Genomic DNA, 25,647 nt, shown 5'->3' on the forward strand with positions numbered 1-25,647 from the left:
CAGGCAGAAACGCAAAAAGTATGTGAGAAATGCAAAGAATAGGTTTAAAAGGTAATTCGGATTCAGATAGTTACTAAACTCACAGGTCCTTTCTAGTCCAAAAGAACATAAGGATGCTGATTTTCCTTTTAACTGGGGGAGGGGAGAGGCACAGCCTGCCATCAACTGGTTGCAGGGGTGTCTGTGAGGACTGTCCGAACAAAAATTCGAAGAAAAGCACCGCTCACCTCCCGCCATCCCTAGCCCACCGCCTGTGGGAAATGGAGCTGGGTTTGGGGGCTGGGGGAGATAGTGGGGTCCTGAGGCAGGGCCCTAACACACTCCTTCCCATGCCAGGGGACTGGCCCCATCTCCAGGGTAATCCAGCAGAGGTTTCTAGAACACCGTGAGAGTGTTAGCGCAGAAGGAGCTGCTTCCTGAACTGCGATCTGCACGAAGGAGGGGAACCTCTGTTTGTAACCAGAGTGTTTCTGAGCCCCGTAGAGACCGGAGCTGCCTTCCTGAGGACTTTGGCCCAGAGACCTCTGGGTGGGCTCATTTCCTGTACTGAACACAACATTAGCAGCCGCTTGGACAGATGCACAGAGAACTGAAAGGGGGAGGCCAGGTTAGTGAGCTGGGACACTCCCACTCCAGGCCTTCCATTCCTCCTGCTGGTAGACCACCCAGGCTGTTCCTACCTGCTAACCTGCTGTGCCAGGCGAGCCGGACTCCACAGTCTCCCCAGGCAGGTGCTCTGGGAGGCCGCAGGTGTGTTTGGCACTAACTGGGCAGCAGCGGGCAGTGCTGCTGGGCTCATGAGCTTGACTTGGCTCCAATTTCCATTTTCAACCCTTCCAAACCCCTTGTGCTGTGCTGAAAGCAGCCCGCTTCTCGGCGACCCAGCCTGAGTCAGGCTGAATGTCTCAGAGTCAAGGCACTGTTCGCTCCCAGAGTTTCTCTCGAAGCAGCCACTGCCCTTTGGGGTTCTCAGCCTCATGGTAGTCCCCCCCCAAGAGACGCCAGGGGCTCCGGCGCGAAGAGCTCCGTATCCCATTCCATGTCTTCTCCTGAGACGTTGAAGAGGATTTGTCGGGGGCTCCCCAGGCTGGAAGGAAGGAATGAGGCAGACGGTTTAAGCGTGGTTTGGCTAGTTGCACAGAGAAGGGACGCTCTGAGCCACTATTCCAGTGGAGTTAACAATGGTAACTGGTCTTGGGAGAGTTGGATCTGGAGGGAGAAAGGCCAAAAGATGGTAGCAAAGTGGCCAGGAGGGGCCCAGCCAACAAGAAGTTCTCCATCTAAGTCAGGCCAATGCCTTTCCAAGGCAGGGGCATCTGATTAGTTTGGTGCTGGTTCCCTCTTGGTGCTATGCCCAACTCAACCCCAACCGCTCATTAAAAATCTGTAGCACAAGGTTGTCAGTGGCACAGCGGGGGTGGGGAGACAACGAAAGAGGGTGGCACAAAGCATGTGGCCCAAGAAGGCCAGAAGGAAGGGAGGCAGATCCACAACCGAAGTGACCATGAGGAGTGGTGACAGCAGTGAACCAGGCTGGAGTGTGAACATAGCTAGGAAAAAAACATCTTTAACAATGATCTCCCTCCCCCCAGAAAAGATAAGAATAATTTTGGGTATATAGGCTGGGGACTCAAGTCACCTTAAAGACCACCCCCCAGGAGTCTGGAGGACACGAAAACATCTTGGCTGAACGATGTGGTCCGAGCACTTACTCTTTTTTGCAGGCTTTGGGCTTAAATTTCAAGGTGTTGAATGCCCCTTCCACAGCCTTGGGCAAGTAAATGGGGTGCCTCTCGAGCCTCCTCTGAGTGCCAATGGTCCTGCACTCCGTGGTCCTTCGAAACTGGCCATCTGTCGCATGCACAGCGTGCACAGTGATGTCCTCGGAGTGCCGGCGTGGCGCCCGCAGGATCCAGTTGGAGTGCAGGCTGTGCACCCGGGAGCTGGTGGCAACTGGAAGAGAGAAGCCGGAGACCCGGGAAAGGAGGACTCTCCCTCAGGGAGGAGCAGGAGAGAGTGCCTCGGGCTGAGAGCCCACGACAAATGCACAGATCCCACAGTAGGTTCTTAGAGAGGATGGGAAAGGCAAGCAGGGGGGACGATCTGTCCTGACCCTGCAATTATGGTTAGGGAGACGGCGAAATATTGATGTGTTCATTAAAAATAAGGACACAGATCTATGTGTACTGACTTGGAGAGCCACCCACGATGGACTGCAAGTAGTGAAGTGAAAAGAGCAGAGGACAAAATAGCAAAGAGATCCTGTTTTCCGCATCCTTGGTGGATTTTTGCTGTCCTTTGGCCCATGTCCTGGCTTTCCCAGGCCCTGCTGTCAAGAAGAGGGCTGGCCTCTGTCTGGGACTGAGGGGCTACAGTCAAGGAGGAGGGCGAGCAGAGGCCCCTGCAAGGAACAGTGAGCTCGGAGAGTGGAAGGGATCATCTGTGAAATTCCATGAGAACCTAAATGTCACAGAGACAGGGCTTGGAGGCCCGACCAACTAAAAACCACAAGGATCTATTCTTTGATCTTTTGAGCATTAAGTAAAACACTCAAGAATTATGTAGTACTGGTGCCAAAAGTTGGTCCCTCAGCAACTACGGCCAGTAACCCCTGAATAAAATCGTCATCAATGACACCAAGGAGGGCAAGTCAAAGATGGAAGAAACTGACAGTCAAGTAATGGAATTTAAAGGTGGGATGAGCTCATGAAGTGGTAGGATTGCTTGCTTTCTACCAGGAGAGAGCCAGTGATGCAGGCTGGCAAGGACAAACGCGTCAACCGCAGCCCTTAGCTCAGTCCCTCTCCAGGCACCCAGGTGGGCCCAGCAGGCCCCCTGCTCCTCTGTGCATTGTCCTCAGAGCCCTGAGCATGAGGGCCTCAGAGGGCGCTGTGGGCAGAGGCAGGACAAAGCAGATGAAGGGGCAGTCAGGTCCAGCAGAGAGTGCCAAAGGAGCTCAGGTAGAGGGAGAAGCTAGATTTTTAAATACAGATTCTCTGCTCCTTTTTCTTCTTAAAAAAAAAAAAAAAAAAAGTGGTAAACTACAGAGAACCTAAAATTTACCATCCGAGCCATCTTTCAGTGACCAGTCCAGTAGTGCAGAATATATTCCCACTGGCCAGGGACGGCTCTCCAGGACTTCTTCCTCTTGCAAGACTGAAACTCTGTCTTCACACCCATGTCACACCAGCTCCCCCTCTAACCCCTTTCTTTAGTGCTTTGTCTCAGCCTTGGCCAGTGGACCACAGGAAGGAGTTTGGGTCCAAATACGTGACAGTTGTCGGGTAGGCTGGGTGGCCGCAGGGATAGCTAAAGCAAAGCCCCCTCCCCCCGCCCCCAGGAAAAGAGCAAGCCCTGGGCGGGACTCCGGAGTGCAGTGTGGGTTTCCCTTTACTCGGAGTTGGGGTTCCCCATAGCTCTTCCACCAGCCCACTCCAGAGACCATCCCCCACCCACCTCCTGCCCCGCCCCGGGCGAGCGCTCACCATCAAAGTCCACATCCTCGTTCGGGGGCTCTGCCTCAGCAGCCTGGGGCCGCTTCTCTGTATCCAGCTCGGCAATGATGGAATCAAAGAAGGCCATGGCCTCAGCCACATCAGCGCTGAACTGGGAGTACTTTTTTGCGGTTGCTTTCTGCTAGAGGCAAGGGGGCAGGAGAGAGAGTTGCCTGAGCCAGCCTCTGAGCACCCACACACAAGCAAGCCACCACCGCCAAAAAGAACGCAGCGTCACTGAAGCTGAATGTACGTGGGGTTATGAATTTGCAGAGTTTAAACAGTGAATTTAAATGAGCGCCCTGGGGAAGGAGGGTGGATGGCCCCATCCACAACTGTGGTGTGTCAGTGGGTTTCTAATTGCCTCAAGGAGAGACAAGTAAATAGTAAGATCTACCTCGTTCTCACTGTTATGGATCTTTAGGCAAAATACTTAGTCTTCTTTTGGCCATTTTCCCCTCAGGTAAACACCCGATTAGGGGACCGTGCAGCTCCTTCCGGGAGGCAATGAGGGGCTCCCAGCAGGAAAGAAAGGACAAGGTAGATTGGAAATGCTCTGAAAGAGCTTTCAGGACCCAAAGTGGCCAAACTTGGGCTCAAGTCATGGAATAAATTGAAGAAAAATTAGTATGATTGTTTGAAAAATATAAGGAATGATAAAATACGGAGTTTAAAAAAAAAAGTCTACAGTGTGCCTAACCAGCTTCCAGGCTCTGTCCCGATCTGTTCTTCTTCATGATCTCATTCCTCACCACGGTCTTCACAAAATCCCACCAGGGGAAGTTCAGGCCCCCTGGTGCACCTCCATGGAGAACTCTCAGTGAAAAGCACAGAATCATCGTGGGAGCCCATGAAAGACCATCAGAGGAATTTAGGAAAGAAAAGAACTCAGGGAGGATAAGAAGGGACAATGTGTGTTAACTCCGGCTGTTTGATCTCTGTAGAGTTATTTATTTTATGTGAGCATTTTTATTTTATTTTTGCTTTATTCGAGTAGAGTGAACACACCATGTTACATGAGTTTCGGGTGTGCAATGTAGTGATTTGACAAGTGTATACAGTAGGCTATGTTTACCGCAGATGTACCTTCCAGCTATCCCATTATATTACTATTATAGTATCATTGATGGTATTCCTTATGCTGTGCCTTTTGTTCTCATAACTTATTCATTCCATAACTGGAAGCCTGTATCTCTCACTCTCCTTCACCCATTTTGTCCAACTCCCCATCCCTCCCCTCTGGCAACCATTAGTTTGTTCTCGTATTTATAGGTCTGCTTCTGCTTTCTGTTTATTCATTTGCTTTTGTTTCTTTTTTGGATTGCACTTATGAGTGGAATCATATGGTATTTGTCTTTCCCAGTCTGATTTATTCCACTTAGCATAATACCCTTCAAGTCCACTCATGTTGTCTCTTAATGATACAATATTATCTTTTTATGGCTGTGTAATATTCCAGTGTGTGTGTGTATGTGTGTGTGTGTGACCACATCTTCCTTATCCATTTGTCTATTGATGGACACTTGGATTGCTTCCATAATTTGGTTATTGTAAATAATGCTGCAATAAACATCAGGATGCCTATATCTTTCCAAATTAGTGTTTTGTGTTCTTTGGGTAAATAATCAATAGTGGAAATATTGGGTCATATAGTACTTCTATTTTTAATTTTTTGAGGAACCTCGATACTATTTTTCACAGTGGCTGCCCTAATTTACATTTCCACCAACAGTGCACAAGAGTTTCTTCTTCTTTACATCATGGTCAACACTTGTTTCTTGTCTTTTTGATTCTAGCCATTCTGATAAGGATAAGGTGATATCTAATTGCAGTTTTGATTTGCACTTCCCTAATGATGAGTGAATTGAGCATCTTTTCCTGTGTCTGTCGGCCATCTATATATCTTCTTTGGAAAAATGTCTATTTAGGTTCTCTGTCCATTTTTTAATTGAGGGTTTTTTGTTGTTGTTGTTGTTTTGAATTGTATAAGTTCTTTATACATTTTGGATATTAGCTCTTCATTGGCAAATATCTTCTCCCATTCTCCCATTCACTAGGTTGCCTCTTCATTTTGTGGATGGTTTCATTTGCTGTGTAAATGCTTTTTATTTTGATGTAGTACCAATAGTTTATTTTTACTTTTATTTCCTCTGCTTCAGGAGGTATATCTAGAAAAATGCTTCTATAGCCAATGTCAGAGAAATTACTGCCTGTGCTTTCTTCTAGGATTTTGATGGTTTGGGGTCTCACATTTAGGTCTTAAATCCATTTTGAGTTCATTTTTGTGTATGTTGTTAGAAAGTGGTCTGGTTTCATTCTTTTGCATGTAACTGTCCCTTTTTCCCAACACCATTTATCCAAGAGACTGTCTTTTCCCCATTGTATATTCTTGCCTCCTTTGTCTTAGATTAATTGACTTTATAACCATGAGTTTATTTCTGGAGTCCCTATTCTGTTCCATTGATCTATGTGTCTATTTTTGTGCCATATGTGGGCATTTTTAGAGGGCGATGGTATTAAAAGTGAATATTAAATTACAGGCTGGAATGTTGGGAAATGAAATGATGACATCTGTAGGTACATACAAGATCTTGGTGAAATGTATACATTTCATACTACTAAAAACATTTTTAAACAGAAAGGTTTTTTTTTTTCCTTTTATATTTGTAAGGCGCTTTCTTAGAGAAAAGTTTGAAAAAGCCCAACAGACACTTGGATCTTTTGTGTTATAAGTGGAATACTATCCACATATACTTAATCCTCCCCCTTCAAAGAGCCCACTAAAATGAAACCAGGAGGGCAGAGAGAAGAAACCCTAATGACAAAGGGAAGAAGAAAGAGGCCATCAGTGAAAGATATATTTCCAGAAACTTCTGGCAGTTGCAAAACAACTGAAGTGGGGGAGATGTGAAAGAGCAAAGGGACCAGCCTTCTGGAACATCATGGGTTGGGGAAGTAAAAGGGTTACAACTGGACCCTTGGGAACTTGAAATGCACCAGACTTGGCAACACCAGGTACACTAAGGGTTCAGAGTGGGGAGCAGGACTGAAATCAGAAAGACTGGTTGGCATTCTGTATGAGCACAGCAGGCCAGGCCACCAGGCATCCTTCCTGCAGGCATATGACAGGAGGGCCCATCTCTAAAGCAGGTCTTGATACTTGTCCTCCCTGTGGTTTTTCTTAGTGGTCCCTTTGCCTTCAATGTCTCATCAGGGCTGATTCCTACTCATCCATCAAGATGGGCTGGGTCAACTCATTCTCCACTTGGACACACTCCTCTCCTGGACTGGTCTCTCCTCTAGGCTCCACGGTCTTCAGTCCCTAACCTAATTCTACTATGACACCTATCATTTTAGAATTTTTTTGTGTGAAGTGAAAGATAGAGAAACAAAGAATGGAGAAATCCACACAATCTGGACTGAACCCCAAAAGAAGGATGAATATTATTTAATAGGGATGCAAAGTCTGTAGGTCTTTGTATCTCAGCGCCCGTGGAAAGGGTGTCTCTGAGTCTCTGACTCAGAAACTTCCATCAGTGTTGGGTTTAAGGCAAGAGTCTCAGTCTCATATGTGGGCATCAGGTTCTTTTTCATGGAGTCACCCTGCAAAATGATCTAAGCTGCTCATTCCTCAGTGTCTCCAGGAAGTAGACTTTGGCCAGTAGCTCAGAGCAGCCTGAATCCATCACTTTCATTTATTAAAGAATTTAGAAAAGAGTCAGCTTTGGTGTCTTAACTACCAAAGGCTCAGAAATGAGAGAGACCGCAACTATTAGTTATGTTATGTCAAGGAACTCTTGACTGTGGCCTCTCGAAAATCTCGTAAATCCAGAAACTCCTCAAGTGTTGTCCTTCGAGGATCACATTTACAAGTTAAAAAGGAAATCATCAGCATATATGACGACTTTAGCCACCACACTTTCTGTCCATCAAAACCAGCGGACAAAGGTCCTTTTAGCTGCACACTTGCTGGTCATCCCAAATATTTAAATGTAGCGTTTGCCTCCAAAGCCTCAAGCTTTAGGATTTGAGACTCGGGTCTCCCTCCCACACCTTGCCCTGTCTACGAGGTTGAGAAGCGATTGCCTTCAGGGCCACCCTGACATAGAAGCCCCTCAGCCAGCCCAGGAGGGTCCACTCTTCCAGGTCCTACTTCTGGGGTCTCTGCTGCTCCGTCCAACACATTCCCATTCTAAAACTTGCTTCTGCTAGAAGAGCCTATAGATCTCAGTGTGCCTGGAGAATGAGACATTGGTGACTTTATCTGTGGCTGACCCATATTTACCTGTGTGGCTGAGTCTTATCCCAAAGAAGAGCTCCCCCACTTGCCACAACTGCCTTTGTCCGTTCCCCCTAAACCCTTCATGGAATGAAGTAGGGACATAAATAAGTGCAAATGAATAAGCTCCGCTCCTCTCCCTGTACCAACAACAGTGTAGAGGAGCCCCCACAGGGGTGCACCCCAACATCTACCTTTCCCTTCCAGTCCCCAAACTTGACCTAAACCCCCTCCTGGGAAGGCCTTCCCTCAGCTTGTCTTCCTGCAGCTTTGATTTGCTTCCTGGGTTTCATGGCTGGGTAGGAGTCAAGGATCTTGCTTATCTCTCTATTCTTTCTTTTTTTTTTTTTTTCATATAAGCAAATGTGAATTTATATTTGTGTTTACCCACTTCCTTAAAAAACAAAATGAAGCCTACGAGATAGGGCTGTAAACATTGCTTTCTTCACTCTGTGTAACCTGAGGACTACTTCACAGCAGTAGACAGAGACCCCCCTCCGCTCCGGGAACCCTGCCTGGCTCCCCATCGTGCGGACCCACTGTCAGAACAGACCACAGCCCCCTGTCGTCGGCTCTTTGGCTTCTCAGTAATCTTCGGCTATCCGAGTTAGTGCTTAATGCATATGCCATTTTGCATTTTGCCAATAATACCCTCGCTTGGGGTAGGCGTCTAATTATAAGTACTCTACTCTCTACGTATCTGCTTGATGGAGAGAATGGGAAGCATCAAGCCATCTGGCAAATCAGTCATACCTTAAGTGCACGTTCACGTGTCTCCAAATGAAGGCACCGTGGTGACTTTCTGAGTCCCAAGGCTAAGCTACACATCTGAGCCTTTTCCAGTCATGGTTTAAACCCAGGCTGACTCTCGGTTTGGTTTTTTTCTTTGCGTCCCCACAGTTTCTGTTGGCCTTTTCTGCCTCCACTGCCACATTCTCTTGGTCTCTAGCACAAGAGAGACAACAACCGAGGCTCAGGGTTCAGGGCCCAGGCCAATATCACAGGAAAATCTACTTCACGGGGCAGTAGTTGTACAAGAAGGGACACCAGGCGTCCACACCCCTGGGTGGGATGCAGTACAGTGTTCCCTCTCTGAACTCAGAACTCTGGCTAGAAGAGGATTGCTTCACTCCCAAACTTGGCTTTTTTCTAGCCCAGAATTTTTTAACTACTTCTCTGGACAACCTTCCCATTGCACCTGCCCGGGGCCCCGTGTCACAGGCCTCATGTTCCCTCGCTGTGGGCCCCACAGCAGCCCTGGGGAGGAGGCACGTGGGCTGAAAGCAGCTTGCCGGCTCCATTCCCCTGTGCCTTTCCCATGGAACCTTTGGTGGCCTCGGGGTTATCATTTTCCAAGCCTTCCTATCCCACCCCCTTCACACCAGGCCTGGGTCTCCAATTACTTTTCCCTTTGCACTTTCCCCAACTGAACTCCACTACATTTCTCATTGTCATTTCTGAGACCCCCAGTGCAGTGTATGATATTTTCCTGCATTTCAATCATCGGCCATCCTGCCTGGTTTCACCTGCTGTTTGGGTGCCTGGGTTTCTCCCATCCATTCTTTTTCTTCTAGGATCTGTCACTATTTGTCTGCAACAGGTCTGGATTCTACAAATTGACCTTCCCGTTCAAACAGGAATATCGTGTCAGAGGTTAGGTTGTGGGGGACGTTCTAAACCCACCCAAAGCCCAGAGGACCACCCCTAAATGTCTACCCTCCTCTCACCTCTCCTACTTGGGTATCCCCTCACCTCCTTTGGAGGGCCAGCTCCCATGTCACCTGCCCCCACTGCAGCAGACAGACAAAGGCACATCTCGTCCATGCCCGTGTTCTGACTGGCGCAGACAATCCATTACCGCCCATTGTGTTCTCCTCATTAGCCCCACATGAGACCAGCAATCTGTAACCTCTTCTTTGGCAATGCTTTGGCAACTAACACTCATGGATAAGACTCCCATGATAGCTCACCACCAGCCCCTGCCTATATAAGAAAGGTTGTGAGATATACACAACTCCCAATATTCTGATTGAAATTCTACCTGTTTCTCTGCCAAGGAAACTCAGCATATCAGTGTGGTTCCAACAGTGATGCTGAGGGTTGTAGCTTGAGACAACGGGCCATGTCAGGGCAAGCAGACTGCCTTTCCACCTATGAATGCTAAGTGCCTAGTTCAGGGTCAGGCATGGAGTGGTAATCATTCATTGAGTGAATGAATATATGTTATATACACGCCATTACCTAAGGTTTATACTCTCCAATCAGCTTGCATGTTGCCTATGTATCCTTTTGGATTTAACTTGGCAAATATTAAGAACTCCGTGCTCTTGATTTTTATGGAGTACTGGTAATACTCTGTTGAACAAATAATATCTGGAGATATGAATGTCAGTAAATTTCCAGGACCAGATGTGGAACTGGTGAGGACTGGAGAGACCACTTTCCCTTGGATCATTCTGTTGTGTGAAACTATTGCAAAACAGCTCATACTTATCCACAAGCAATTTAATATCACCCAAAAAAGGTGGGGGCTTTTGAGGACAAGCCCTAAAAGCTCTAACACATCTTCTTCACCCTCTGCCATCCTTGGGATGGATATTTAAGACCAAGTCCAAGGTGATATTGACCTTATCCCTTTTATATTACAACACCTAAGAAAGTGTGTACCCGCAATTGAACAGGGGGCTGTGAAGAAAGAATGGGAGTTTATGGAACAAGGACTGAAACTATGAGAAACAGCAACTAGGAAAAGGGTATATCATTGGAATTTAATTACATACATACATATATACCTACATACAAAATTTCAATGAAATTTAAGCTAAATGTTACACTTGCCTGAACTGAAAAAAAAAATGGTGAAATAGAAAAGAGAGCTGAGAAAATCAATCCAAAGAGATAAAAAGAAGGAAGAAGTTGTCATAAACTCTAGTATAACTCGGCTTTGGCATCACCTATCATAACTAAAGGCTACAATCATTTTGGAAATGGAGCCACACGGCTTCTGTCTTGATCTTAGATATCACAGACTCATAGGTTGATAGGCTTGGTCTTTTTCCTCTCTGCTTTTTAATCTTAAGGACACTATTTCTTCTGCCCACACCTGGGAGCTCCTCTCCTTATATGTCATCTAAATGATCATTCCACTTTAACAAAACACCGAGCGGGAAAAAAAATTGCTCACACTTATCAAACAGTTAGAAACCTGATTAAGTTGATTTGAATTCATATCCTTGAAGCATTGTATAAAACCAACACATGCAATAAGTGAAACATCACAATCTGCAGAGAGAAGGGATGAATTTATCACTAAATGGTGGGAAACTTTGCTTCTTGGGGAAAATTCAAGTTGGATTCTCACTTCCCACTTCCTGTCAAAATACACTGCTGATAGGTAGAAGACTTGGTTTTTTTTTTAAATGGAGCTATCAAAAAAGAAAAAAAATGGCAAATACCCAGCTGACCTTGAGACATAATAGGCTTTCCAAGCAGAAAAGCAATGGAAGAAATATCAAAGATAAAAATGGGTATCTTTGACTACATAAAAGTCAGTAGTATTTATATACCAGAAAATGTCAAATAAAATTAAAATATACATAGTAACTTGGAGAAAATATTTTTAGCACCTATGGCAAACAGTGTGCTCATATTCTTAATATGAGTTCATAGAAATAAGAAATCTTTAATGGATCCAAAAGAAAACTGTAGAAGGCTTGAATGGGCAATCCCTTAAACAGGAAGTACACATTGGTTTGATAAGTTAAAAGGGTCCTTCTTTGCTCAAGCAATAATCAAAGAAAAGTACATAAAATAATGCAATTTATTACATCAGTGAACTTTATAAATTAATGCAATACTAGGTGTTAATAAAATGCAGTAAGAAGTGCTTTTTAACTCACTACTGATGAAAGTGTAAATTATAAAATGTTTCTGGAAAGCAATATATAGAAGAATCTTTAAAATTGAATGACCTTTAAACTTTGTCCCATTAGTCATACTTTTAGGAATCACTAAAACATGCCTTATAGATAGGATGTATTTATTTGTAACTCTTCACAATTAAAGAATGTGAGCTGTTATATTTTTTGTCATTAAAACTTTAGTTTTCAAAAACTAGTTAATGAGGCAGGAGACAATCCACAAAATATAATATTAACCGAAAAGAGATTATAAAAAGTATGTGGTATAAGCCAGATTTAGTAAATTCATACATACACATACATTAGGGTTGTCAAATTTAGCAAATAAAATTATAGGACAGCAGTTAAATTTCAATTTCACATAAAAAAATGAATAATTTTTTAGGGTTAATATATACCAAATATTGCATGGACATAATTATACTTAAAAAAATCCATCACTTAATCTTAAATTCAAATTTAAATAAGCATCCTTTGTTTTAGCTGGCAACCCTAATTTACATATATGTAAATATGCAGGAAATAAATGATTGAAAGAGAATATACCTAAACATTTTATAGTAATTATCTCTAAATGGTAGGATTCTAAGTTATTTTTATTTCTTATATTTCTCTGTGTTTTATAAATTTTATCTAATATAATTTTATCACCCAAATTTCTTTTTAAGTTTACCCAAAATGTTTTTTTTGATGGTGGTGAACTCTGATCCATTACACACTGGATATTTTAATTATTAGGATATGATTCCATATGAATATACTCAAACTATATTCTACTCCACTAAAAATAAAAGATAATTTTCTAGTCAGTGAAAACAACAAATCTACTATTCTTTCAGATCTTCCATCAAACTGTGTAAGTTTTCTTCTTAACTTTCTTAAGGGCGCCTAGGTGGCTCAGTGGGTTAAGCAACTGACTTCGGCTTAGGTCATGATCCCAGGATCCTGGGGTCCAGCCCCGCATAGGGCTCCCTGCTCAGCGGGGAGCCTGCTTTTCCCTCTGCCTCCTGCTCCCCCTGCTTGTGCTCTCTCTCTCTCTGGCATATAAATAAATAAAATCTTTTAAAAAATAAACCTTCTTAAATTACAGCTGGAGTTTCTCAGGTTATTGGTTTATTGAATGTCTGCTATGTGCCTGGAGCCACGCAAGAGGCTGGAGATAGAAAGATAAATCAGATGCAGTCCTCTCACTCAATGAGCTCATGGCCAGTAGCAGAATGTACAAATGAACAGACAATTACAGTGCTGGGTGCTAAGTGCTGAGATGGGGGGTTCAGACTCAAGGAGGGGAGGAAATCCACTCTTCGCTTGTGGATGTGAGAAGTGGCTTCCTAGGGAAATGCTTTCTCCTCTGTTAAAAGACAAGAAGTTAGCCAGGTGAATTGGGTGTGGTAGAGAGGAAAAGGGGAAGAGGACGTATTATTTCTAGGCTAAGCAAACAGCATGTGCTTGCAAGATAGGTTGGGGAATACATTTATCCATCTTGCGGTCTGACTGAGAGGGGCTGCTGGAACTATATGCTTTGTTATCAATCATCATCATACTGTTTGTCATCTTGTGGAGAACTCTGCCAAGCAAAATAGAATATTCGTTGCAGCTCATATTGAATTAGTACCGCCTTTCAACTCTGCAAACCAGATATAGGCCAAGTGATAGAGACTCTCCCAGTAACTGACACTCCAGAAAACCTGCATTTTAATAGCACTGTGTTTGCACAAAGTCTCCCCAGCAGATCTGAAAAATAATTTTCAGAGGTGTAAAAACAGATCTAGAATCTGCCTTCTATCTGTATGAAGTTATATATGCATATTATACATGAAAGATTTGGAATCTTTTTAGATGAATTGGATTCAGATCCTTCTGCCATAGAGGAGGAAGAAGTTTCTATTTGCTGTTGACATGGTCTTATATGATGATTCAGGATTGGGTGGCCTCAATAGAAAATTGACTCTAAAAGCAAACTATTACCAGAATAAAACCACTTGAAATAAAAATCAATCACTTTTGGCAAACATTCTCCAGAACTCCATTGGTTCTTTTTAAACCATTGTAGCAGGTGAATTTCTTTAGCTGGGGTGGGGTAGGGCAGGGTGCAGGGGTGGGGTGCACTTTGCAGTTAGTTCATCCAGACAAACATATCAGGAATCCAAGCTGCTCAAAATTAGATGACCCATAAGAGAATTAATAATGTTTTCTTCTGCCTGCGGTGGCTGACTGGTAGCCCTCACTTCAGAAAATGTCCAGCTCAAGCTATCTGGGCAGTGTTCAACGGGGCACTGCCGCCAACCCCTGCTAACAAGAACTCTGGGCAGAGCGAGCCTTGTCTCGAACTCTTCCTCTTCACCAACCATCAAAACCCAAGCTGTTCAGCTCTACAGAAGGAAGTAAGTTCTGACACAGGCAACAACATGGACAGACCTGGGAAACATGCTGAGTGACAGAAACCAGTCACAGAAGGACAAATGCTATATGATTCCATTTATCTGAGGTTCCAGAGTTAGGCAAATTGATAGAGACAGAAAGCATGACAGAGGTTACCAGGAGTGGGGGTAGCAGGAAAATCAGGAGTTACTCTTTGGGAAGGAGACTTTCTGTTTGGGGTGACAAGAAAGTTCTAGAAAGGAGAGTAGTGGGCAATACACCATTGTGAATGCACTTCATGTCAGTGAATTGCACCTTTAAAAATGGTTAAAATGGAAAAAAATGACTAAAATTGTAAATTTTTTAAAAGTTCATTTTACTTAAGAAGACTTTCACATCTTAAGAAATAATCAGACCTTTTATAAAAAAAAACATTCTCTTGATTTCCTAAATGAAGTACTTTAGGGCCTCCCTGACCTCTTAATGGATTCATTTTCTAGTGTACTACTAATACATTGTGTAAAGTAGTCTAAAAATGTATTAACTAAGGCTTCATAGTCTTTCAGATGAAGTAAACGATCATTTGGGAAAATTCATGAAAGACTAGTGTGAAGAACTCTGATTATTGTCTGACAAGTAACAATTTGAAAGGGGTCCAGTGTTACACATTTCTCTCTAAAAAAATTTATATAAAATCCAAAGAGAAACACTTAATTTCTTAAGGATTCATTGACTGTGATATACTCCATTATCCATAAGCTGGGGACACCTAAAAAAGCACTCATTTAAGGGGCTAAGAAGTACCATGTGGAAAATGGTAAATATTATGTTCATTTCACCACAAAAAAAAAAAAAAAGCTGAAATGGGTGATGAAATGTTCTAGAATTAGATATTAGTGATAGGTTGCACAACTCTGAAGATACTAACAACCACTCAGTAATACACTTTAAAGGGTGAGTTTCATGGTATGTAAATCAAAGCTATTATTAAAAAAAAAAAAATCCAAGCTGAGAGAAGCAGTCTTTATGAGGAGTGGAAAGATAGAAGTCAAGTATCTCAGAGCCCCTCCCAGCAGCTGGAAGAAATTACCTAAAGAACTAGGTGAAGGGGGGAGACACAGGCTGAAGCCTGTCATGTCCCAGACAAGACCCCCAAAACAGATGGCAGAAGATGCTGAGACAAGGGGGGCAAAGAGCAAGAAACACGACAGGATAGCTTTCTGCTTTTTACAGACATTTTTCTGTAATGGAGAACTCTCTCATGGAAAGAGTTCTAACAACTTCAGAGGCTTTGGACAAAGATCGTCAGGCGTCTGAATTCCCCGCTGGGTCCATAAGGGATGGTCAGAAGTTAGGTACTCGGGTGCCACTGCCTGGACCCTCACTAAGATGCAAGATGAGCTTGTCGCAGCAGAGGCTCTGAGAAGTCACCACCAGAAACGTGTGGACTGGTTTATTACCTTCCTTTTCCACAAGTGCGACCACCCACAAGGACAGGGACTTTGACATGCTCACCAGTATTTAGAACAGCTCCTGACACACACCCTGTTCCTGACAACAATAACGTGTTGAGGAAGGGAGGGAGGGAGGCAGGGAGGACATAGCTATTGATGAGCTGTTACTTAAAAATTACTGAGGGCATCACCAGCCCCATCTCTCGTGGTTTCTGCACCAGGGCCCATATGAGAAATTCTGCAACGTAAAGCTGGGGGAAATAAAATCTCACTTCCACTAACCAAAGGGTATGAGTTCTTCCTCTTAGAATTTTAATAAGAATCCAGCTCTCTTTATGGTAGCTTCCAAGAGATACAGAGCCAAACTCCTCCGTAGCTGCTGAATTATGATCTACACAGCCTTGATTTTCTGTTGATGTTTTATTCTCTCCCAGTTGTCCCATTTCTGCGGCTGCTTTATTCTGCCGGTAGGTGGCTCCTCTCAGATACTTCGTAGGATGAGTGAGGAAGAATGAAAGTGTTTCTGTGGAAATGGTTTGAAGATACAGTCCGCCCCACTGTGAAGTTCCCCTTGTAGCTGAGCTCACGCTGTCTGCCCAGCTTTCTTCCTAGTGCAAAAGTAGACAACACACACTCAGGGTTTCGGTGCTGCAGGGACCAAGAGTAAAAATGGAGTCAGAGGTAACCGTGTGCAGGAATTGTGTTGAGACGGAGGGAAATCTGACTCACAGATGGTGGGGAGGAGAGAGCTCGATGCTTTGGGTCCGGGTTTCTCCTGCACAGGGGAGCCCGGGCCACGCAGCCCCCATGAGAGAGCTTCTTCCCTCGCACGGAGTCCACGCGGGACAGGAAGCACGTACCTCCCTGATGACTCTCCCTGGCCAGGGTGTGCAGGATAAAGTAGCCTCCTCACCTCATCCTGAGGGGCCACACACTCTCATCTGACAGATATTTTACATTTTCTGATTGAAAGGCACAGTGGCTCCATGGGCAAGCGTGTGAGCTCTGGCACAATGCAGACACAGTTTAAATCCTGGCTCTCTCTTCACCAGGTGCACAGCCTTCCCTAAATCGCTTCCTGTCTCGGAAACCCAGTTCTCCCCTCTGTGGACTGGGGCGAGTACTTGGCACGTGTGGAGAATGGTTAGAAGTCAGGACTAACTGCTGATTGTCACTGGCTGGGCCTGGGGGCCATGGCTGAAGAGCCCGGCTGGGGCACGAGGAGGAGACTGGCGGGTGCCTCTTTGCTGACGGGAATGTCCGAGGTGCCCAGGACAGGGGCTTGGGTGGCTTTGCATTATTGGTTCAGAAACTCCGTGCTCCAGGTCAGGACCCACTTCCAATATGCTCTCCTTCTGACACTTGAATTTTGCACCATTTTGCAAACTCTAACACTGGAGCATCTAAACAATGAGTCCCAAACTATAGCTCATACCTGATGCTGATACAAAAATTCTCCGTGGTAGGTTTTTTGTTTTGACTTCAAAATGTTGCAAACCATGTGTTTCATTCATTTTCGTAATGACCTCCTGTTTGGAGGGAGGAACGGACTGTCACAGGGCCTGGCTAGGACCCTCTCAGTGCAGGGGCTCAGGAGGGCTTCCCCATAACCACCCCCAGGCTCGCCTCCCTTCTGGCCTGTCCTCACTACGATCCACACGTTACTCGTCCCGGCTCGCTCATCTCCACGGGGCTGGGACCCCAGATCATTTGGCACCCTGATGTATCGTTCCTTAGCCATTGTTAACATTTCAGCAGGCCCTACTGCAGCGGCTTACCAGGGTGTGAGAAAATGTGAGTCTGGACCCTGGAGTGGCTTGGGGAATAAATTTAGTGTGTCATGACCAACATGCAAAACAACTAAAAAAAAATAGTATCAAGTGTTTTGGAAAAATATCAGAGTACCAAACAGAGAATAGGAATAACTGTATCTTGTGAATTTTTGTTTTGGTTGTATTGAATAAACTAAGTTAGTATCTAAAATACATATTTTTTCTTTTTTTAATTTAAATTCAATTAGCCAACATATAGTAATCATTAGTTTCAGAGGTAGTGTTCAATACTTCATCAATTGTGTATAACATATATTTCTTACTGACAGTTTTAAACAGAACAGCCTAAAAACCATTATCTTTTCAGAAAAGAGAGACAGACAGAGGAACGTAAGTTCTGTGGCCAGGCTGGGGGCTGGTCAATTCATGAGGAGGGAGGAAAGGTCTCCACGGTGCTGTGGTGCCCAGAGAACACCGCTCACTCCCTACCCCAAGGCCAGCGCTTCCGTCATCTGTGCACAAAAGACCAGACTTTATAAAGCATTCATAAGTGACCAGTGGTTGTGCTTTGGGGACAGAAAAATGACAAAGATGCTGTTTCAGCTTGATCACGCATACCAAAGTGGCTGCCATGCACCAAGGAGACACACAAGCAACATGCCACGGGAGAATATGATAAAGGCTAGAACAGAGACGTGTTTAGACTAATGGGAGAGAGAAGAAAAGGCTAATTCTGCAGAGAGCTGTGCTCATTTCCTAGGGCCACCATAACAAAGTCCCACCCCCTGGGCCACTTGGAGCAACAGAAACTTATTGTTCCAGTCTGGAAGCCAAAAGTCTGAGGCCAAGGTCTTGTCAGGGCCATGTTCTCTTTAAAGCATTAGGGAAGGATGTGTTCCAGGCCCCACCCAGTTTCTGGGAGGTCCCTGGCTTTGTAGCAGCCAACTCCAGACCTCACCTAGGGTTCCCCATGTGTGTGTGTGTGTGTACGTGTGTGTGTGTCCATCGCAGTTTCCCCTTCTTATAGGACATTGGTGTTGTCAGATTAGGGCCCCACCCTAATACCCGCAATCAACTAGTTTTATCTGTAATCAACCTAGTTCCAAATAAGGTCACCCTCTGAGGTACTGGGGGTTAGGACTTAAACATATGATTCTGGGGAAACACAATTCAGCATATAATAAGGGCTCAGGGGAAGGAATGGTGTTTACCCCAAACCTGAAGATCAGCAGGCATTTTCTACAAATGCAGGAAGGGGATGACATTCCAGAAGAAAGGAGCTCTCGGGTCCCCTGCTCCTCCCACCCAACCAGCCCTGGAGAGGGCACCCATTATATCTCAGGTACACCCAGCATCCTGATCTTTCTTTAGGAGCCACAAAGGAGAGTGCTGGTCTGCCGGAGGCTAAGAAGCCTCCCACACCTTCCATGCAGAGTTAGTAAGCCTTGGAAGGCCTACTGTGTGCCAAGTCCTATCACAGACAGGATCTTGCTTTTGCCTCAAGGGGTATGTTCTTATTTCCATTTCTATGCTACAGAAACCAAGGCCCAGAGAGGCCAAAGGTTTGCTTTGACAAAGGTACACAGCTGGTAAAGACCCCACTAAAATTCAGGTCTTGGTCTGACGAACAATAAAGCCATTTTAAAACATTTTTCTGGGGGTGCCTGGGTGGCTCAGTGGGTTAAGTCTCTGCCTTCAGCTCAGGTTGTGATCCCACGGTCCTGGGATCGAGCCCCACATTGGGCTCTCCGCTCAGCGGGGAGCCTCCTTCCTCCTTTCTCTCTGCCTGCCTCTCTGCCCACTTGTGATCTCTCTCTCTGTCAAATAAATAAATAAAATCTTTGAAAAAACAACAACAACACTTTTTTCTGGTCACGTCATGGTGAGAGGCATCTCCCGAGGAAATGTGCCCGTTGTGTCCACAGGGCCAGAGCTGGTGTTCTGTGCCTCCCTGGGCCCTCCCTGGGGCTTCAGACTGCTGAACTAGGAGGAGTGCAAGAAGGAGGGGAGCCAGGCTTTCAAAAGAGACAACTGCATTTGTTTTTCTTTTTCAGGAAAATGTGGTGACTGGGGGGATTCTAACCAGAGTCGAGAACCCCACGATATCCAACTATGAGGGACTCCAGAGCCCCCTGCAGCCCAGTCTGTCATGGGAGGTGACCCTGAAGGAACTGTGCTGGCCGGTCACAGGGTCCGTTCTGGAACTCAAGAGTAGGTACGGGGACACTGATGTATTTGGGGGGTTAACAAACATGGTTATTTAAACCACTGCCACCTGGGATAAAATGCAGACAGCTGAAACCTGTGGGGGGAGGCCAAGTCCTAGAGATCTGATAGCTGGCCAATCAGTCATTCAACGGTAATGGGGCCTCCACAGCCCACAGCGCGCTCTGCAGAAACAGGATGTGGGAGAGACAGGTCCGCTGTCCAGGCATCAGGGAAACTATCGGTGGGAACTTCAAACAGCCTCAAGCCTCAGGCATTTGAGGGGGGAAAAAAAATTGAAGACTGAAGGAAGGAGTGCTCCAAGGAATTGGAGGTCCTGTCAGAACAGGTCACCGAGCCTCCGCTTGCCCCTCCGGGACACAGGAGTCTGTCGCAGCTCCCCTGTGGCATTAGTGGAAAGCTCAAGGAGGGATACTGTGTACAAACACCGGGGTGAGTAGCAACCACGAAATAACTGCCGGGACTTGCGCTAATTTCCTGCTTGGACTGCCCGGGCTTGAAGCCTCCAGGGCCCTGCAAAGCTCTCATGCCCTCTCCGTGAAGTCACAGGGTGTCTGGAGACTGCGCCTGAGTCCCCAGGAGGCCGGGGCCCAACCCGCAGATGGAGCCCCTCCTCCAGCCTTCGGCTCCCGTGGAGCCAAACACCTCGATGTCAGAAAGCATCTCGTTCCCGGGAAGAGCGCACGTCTCCCTGGGATGTTCAGGGGCCGCCCAAGCGTCCTGCCGTCCATCAGGCGGGCGGCAGATGACAAACACGACATGCAAACATGCAAACGCAGCGCGCTGACCCCAAGCCCAGGTCTTGCCCCAGGCTGCCCTGCACATACCGCGAACTCCCGTCCCCAGGGCCTCCCCCAGGAAGAGAAGCAGCAGGGGACGGCCACCCTGCCCCAGGCCGAGGGGAGGGCGGTGGAGAGTCTCTAAGGGAGGAAGAGCTGGGGCTCCGAAGGTGCAGATGAGTTAAGTGGCGCGCGCGAAGGAAAAGGGGGCGAGCCAAGTCCCCCGCGCGCACCTGGGGCTCTCGGAAGAATTCTCGGCGCAGCTGTGCGTCTCAGCGGCGCTTACCTTTCTTTCTTTGGAGGTGGGCCGGCCGGGGCCCCTTTCCGCGCTCTCAGAGGCGTTGGAGGAGGGGGAGGAGAGGCCGGGGGCGCGGCTGGGCTTCAGGTCGTGCAGGCTGCTGAGGTACTTCTTCCGCAAGGCCAGCAGCTCCTGCAAGTACTGCAGGCAGTCCTGGGGGCGAGACAGCAGCCACGCCCGGTCCCCCTCCTGCTGCAGGCAGTACAGGCTGCTGTCCATGCTGCTGGTGCTTGTGGACGTCTTCAAGGACTCGCTGAATTTCTCCCCGTGGTCCCCGACCACGTACATGGAGCTGCTGCGGGTCAGCCTCACGGTGGGGCTGGCCGGGTCGCAGCCGGGACCCGTGGCCACCCCCGCCTTCCTCTGCGGGCCCGAGTTAAAGATGGAGTGCAGCTTTCTGAGCATAGTGCTGGATTTCTCCCCGCGGGTGCCTTCCAGCTGCCTGCGCCGTGCCACTTGATCTAGCTGGGGGGAGACGAGCCAACACGCAGGCCTCCCGCCATCTGCCTGCCAGGAGGCCTCGGATCTCCGGAATCCCAGAGACGGCAGCCGGCTGGGTCAGGCGGGCAGGCTGGGCAGCTCTCCTGGGGGGCACATTTCCATGCCCCAACCACGGTGCCATCCACCACCTGGAAACACAAGGTGGGGCCCCGGGAGCTTACAAGCAGGAGGCCTGGTGGCCTCTAAGCCCCGTTAGATGCGAGGACCTTCGATGCTCTTCCACGGGAGGCCCCAGCTGGATGTGACCTTGCATTTCCTGCTCCGCTATTTTCTCTCCTGCTCCTTTTCCATGTCTGGATGTGGTCTCCCTCCGTCTGGTTTGATCTCAGTCTGGATTTGTACGTTTCCACCTGGGCCAAGCTGGCTCTGGTCCTGAATGCCTAGCGAAATCCTACCGGGCGAGAACACCGCGAAGCCAAAACTCCTGTGTTGCTTGAGGTAAAATCCAGTCCCCTGCGAGAGGCCAGGGTGGACAGAGCCAGAGCCGTTGGCCCGAGGCTCTCAGATCTTCGATAAGCTGGGCCCTGTCCGCGTCCTGCAGGCGCGTCACCCTGCCGTAACGAGACCTTGCCGCAGTTACCGGATAGCAGCCCATTGTGGAGACAGGAGGATTCAGGTGTCCAGACCACAGCTTTCTGCACAAAAGCCTTAGTGAAAGGAGGGTGGCCACCGAGATGGGGCAGACCCGTTCTTTAACTTAGCTAAACACATTTTTCATTTAAACAAACTAGTCAGAATCAGACACAAACTATTTTTCCAAGAGCATCCTCTGAGTGCACTGGGATCTCAGGGATGTCCCCTCAAGGATTTTTCTCAAGCTAATAGGACACATGGTTATTGCCTTCATTTCTCTACACAGCCTGGTTCTCTCCCAGACTTCACTCAGAAAGCTACAGCCTATAAATCTGCAGCCCAGGCATTTGCTTAAGCTGGGATAGGTGTTAGAGGAAATCCACAAGACCCCAGAAACAGGTTGTGGGGTGTCACTAGCTATGTGTACCTGCATGGTTTATTTCTGCCGGGTTTCCATTTTGTTTGTTTTTGCCATATGAAAGAGAGAAAGTGTTAGTGGTTTTGTCAGATCTTCAAAGAGTTCAGTGTCAGTGGCACGTTAATTTACTGAACCGTCGTGGCATCCTTGGGAGAGAAAGGTCCTTTCCATTCATTATTGGTCCTCAATTCACAGATGAGGAAGGTGAGCCTGGAGCAGTTAGGAGACTTATTAAGGTCTAAATTGGTGAGTGAGAAACTTGTCCTCAAACCAAACCACCCAGCTTCAAAGGCCGGCATGCTGGCCTTATGGCCCCCCTCGGTGCCATGGACCTGTGACGTCACACCCTCTGAGGTCCTGCCCATCACTCTGGCTTCTCACCGGCACAATATTGAAGCACTCAGAATAAATGAGCACTCACAGAATTTCTGCCTAAAGGAATCCAGGGACTATGACCTTTCTCAGTAGCTTCTGCCAATGGACTTAGGATGATACTAATTCTACATGGATTTAGAAAAAGGTTAGATAAAAAATGAAGTCTGATCTATATCATATCCAGAATGTCCCAAGAATCTAACCTGTTGATCCCAGAGAATGAAACTATCTTCCTATGTATTTTTCTCCTCTCTGCTCCTGTTTCCCTGCTGGATTCTTCCTGAGGGCCAGATTTATGAAGAAAATTGATGGAAAATTCTAGTGACATCACTAGCAGAGCATTTCATGAATACTAAGGCACAGGACACGGGCAGGAGGTATGGCCCAGCTTGATGACTCTCCCCTCCTGTGTCAGACAGTCTCAAAGCCACCCCTTTCTCCAGAGCTCCTGCTGAGGAAGTCGAGGGGAGAGAATATGTTCTCCCTACAAAAATACTTGTCATCTCTGTTTGGGAAAGTTCATCTCCAATAACAACAGCCTTTATATCTCATTTAGATTTTCTCATAGCCTCACCAGAAGAAATGGGTGAAATCACCTTGTGGTCTTAAAAAGTATTTCTAAGGAAACTACAAATGCCCATCAGATCCCAAATCAGGGACCCCAGTTCTGACTCCTCCCTTGCAAGGTGGAGAATGCTAGGCAAGCACCCAGGTGGGGAAGGGAGAAGGGCCTGCATCCTTGCACCCAGACCGCCCCTCCACACCCGCTATAGACGGAAAGGACCCAGCTGGTCCTGGAGCTGAGTTCCCCACTCGGCACAGACCAGACGCACTCCCCATGTAGATATCAAGAGCCTTGAGGTTTGGCCAGAGCCCCAGAGAACTGGCATAAGGTGACTCAGTGTGTCAAACCTTGCTTCATTCCAGAATTTCTCAAACTCCAAGGGCAGAATCCCACGGGGAAGCAGAGCGGTCCAGAGGGGTCCAGAGGGCTTGTTCTGCAGCAATGCCAGCGCCAGGCAATGGTAGCTATGGGCAGGAGGCGTGAAGGAGGGTGTTGGAGCTTCTGTCTACTCCTACGCCGGGCTCGTCCCTGTTGCTGGGGCTGCCGCCATGCTCACAGCCCGGTGGGCAGGGCAGGTGGCAGGAAAGAATGCCCGCATGGGCCTCATGTGAAGTGGGTGTGGCTCACAGGTCTGCCCCCTATCATCTTAGCAAAGCCGTTTAAACCCTGAGCTTTGGTGTTTTCCTCTGCAAAAGTAGATATTACCTATTTCATAGAGTTGTTGTAATGATTAAATGAGGCAATAGAGAGGGAGCACTTAACATGTCATATTTGCTCAGTCCAAAGTGTTAATATGAAATCATACAATTAATAATTAATATAAAACTATTGTTACTACTATGACTATTTTGTGGTTTCCAGCGTACTTTCCAAACTATTGTTCCAGGCAAATATTCTGCACCCAGGCCTCTCATCCTTCGATATGTGTAAATATCTTAGGTTGAGGCCAGCCCTAGTAACGGTCAGCGCAGAAATCACTGGTTGAGCCCGCCACCCTGGCCAATGCTGGGTTTCCCTAGGATGCTAGCTTTCCAGAATGGCCCACTGACCTCTTTGAGGGCACATGGCCAGGCATTCCATCCCTTCCAGCACGGAGCGAGGAGAGCACCTAACCACGTCCCTCGTCCATAGCTGGGTGTGCTGACCATTACTGTGCTGTAACCCGTATGGTCTCAGGGTTGCTGCTTCTCCACTCCCACCACACTGCAGCTGTGCTTCCCATAGAGTCCTGAGTCAAAGCAGATGATCTGTACACTCGTCCTGTGTCTAGACATCCCATTGGCTGTGTCCCCAACATGCAAGAGACCCTGAGTCAGCACTTCCCAGCAGGCAGGTAAATAGAGAGGAGGAATGAAGGAGGGAATGCAGAGGAAGAGGGGGAAGCTGAGAAAAGGAAGAGATCAAATCGTCCGTGCTGAATATTTAATGAAGGGTAAGATTACAAAGCTTGACAACGTGGATCCCATGTCACGTTGGTCCATTTCCATAGCACATTGGAACATTTCACTTTCTGGTTATGCTATGAATGGAGAGGGAAAGAGTTTCCCCCGGAGACACCCTCCTGTGGCTCAGATGCAGGGCCCTGTGCCTTCGGATCTCTATCCAGTGCAGCACAGCCCCTCCCAAAGCAGAGTAACTCCTGCTGCCCTATGCTCGGTCCCCTGCGTGTGGAGACTGAAAATGGAGTGACAGAAGGCTCTCCGTGCCTTCGTGCTGTAACGTACTTGGAAATCCCTTAAAAATGTGCCAGGGAGTAAACATCAGATCCTCTGTGGTTCATAAGACTAAAAATGTTCCGGCACCTGAATACACAGAGGGTTGGTGACTGCACTTGTAGACGCCCCTGGAAGGCACCACTCCAGTTTGGGGTCTGCTGCCAATAAGAAGGCAGGGTGGGAGGTAGGCTAACTCAGAGGGGCCAAGATCAGGGACACATAGTGAGAGACAGGGCTGAAGAAATTTGGGGGGTGGCATCAGGCAGTTAAAAGAGACTTAGACTGGTTCTTTGACAGAATTAGTAAGCTCAATAAACCCCTGGCCAGACATATCAAAAAGAAAAGAGAAAGGACCCAAATTAATAAAATCGTGAATGAAAGAGGAGAGATCACAACCAACACCAAGGAAATACAAACAATTTTAGGAACATATTATGAACAACTATCTGCCAACAAAACAGGCAATCTGGAAGAAATGGATGCATTCCTGGAAACAAATAAACTACCAAAACTGAAACAGGAAGAAATGGGAAACCTGAACAGACCCATAACCAGCAAGGAAACTGAAGCAATAATAAAAAAATCTCCCAACAGGGGCACCTGGGTGGCTCAGTGGGTTAAAGCTGCTGCCTTTGGCTCGGGTCATGATCTCAGGGTCCTGGGATCGAGTCCCGCATCGGGCTCTCTGCTCACTGGGGAGTCTGCTTCCTCCTCTCTCTCTGCCTGCCTCTCCACCTACTTGTGATCTCTCTCTGTCAAATAAATAAATAAAATTTAAAAAAAAAAAAAATCTCCCAACAAACAAGAGCCCAGGGCCAGATGGCTTCCCAGGGGAATTCTACCAAACATTTAAAGAAGAATGAATACCTACCTATTCTTCTTCAAAAAGTTGTTTCAAAAAATTGAAATAGAAGGAA

The 25,647-nt window shown here is 46.8% G+C and overlaps 1 protein-coding gene across 1 annotated transcript; it reads right to left on the reverse strand.

Moving 5' to 3' along the window:
* Nucleotides 1-975: 975 nt before the first annotated feature.
* On the reverse strand, nucleotides 976-20,988 carry LOC308340485 (uncharacterized protein C13orf42; the record flags this gene model as incomplete). The annotated part of the gene is made up of 4 exons (XM_080799687.1): nucleotides 976-1,087; nucleotides 1,713-1,953; nucleotides 3,486-3,633; nucleotides 20,572-20,988. The coding sequence occupies 4 exons, from the start codon at nucleotides 20,986-20,988 to the stop codon at nucleotides 976-978; spliced, it is 918 nt and encodes a 305-aa protein (XP_080655813.1).
* Nucleotides 20,989-25,647: the final 4,659 nt, after the last annotated feature.

The sequence above is a fragment of the Martes martes genome (assembly GCF_963455335.1).
Source record: "Martes martes genome assembly, chromosome: 3".
In the NCBI taxonomy this organism is placed as follows: domain Eukaryota; kingdom Metazoa; phylum Chordata; class Mammalia; order Carnivora; family Mustelidae; genus Martes; species Martes martes.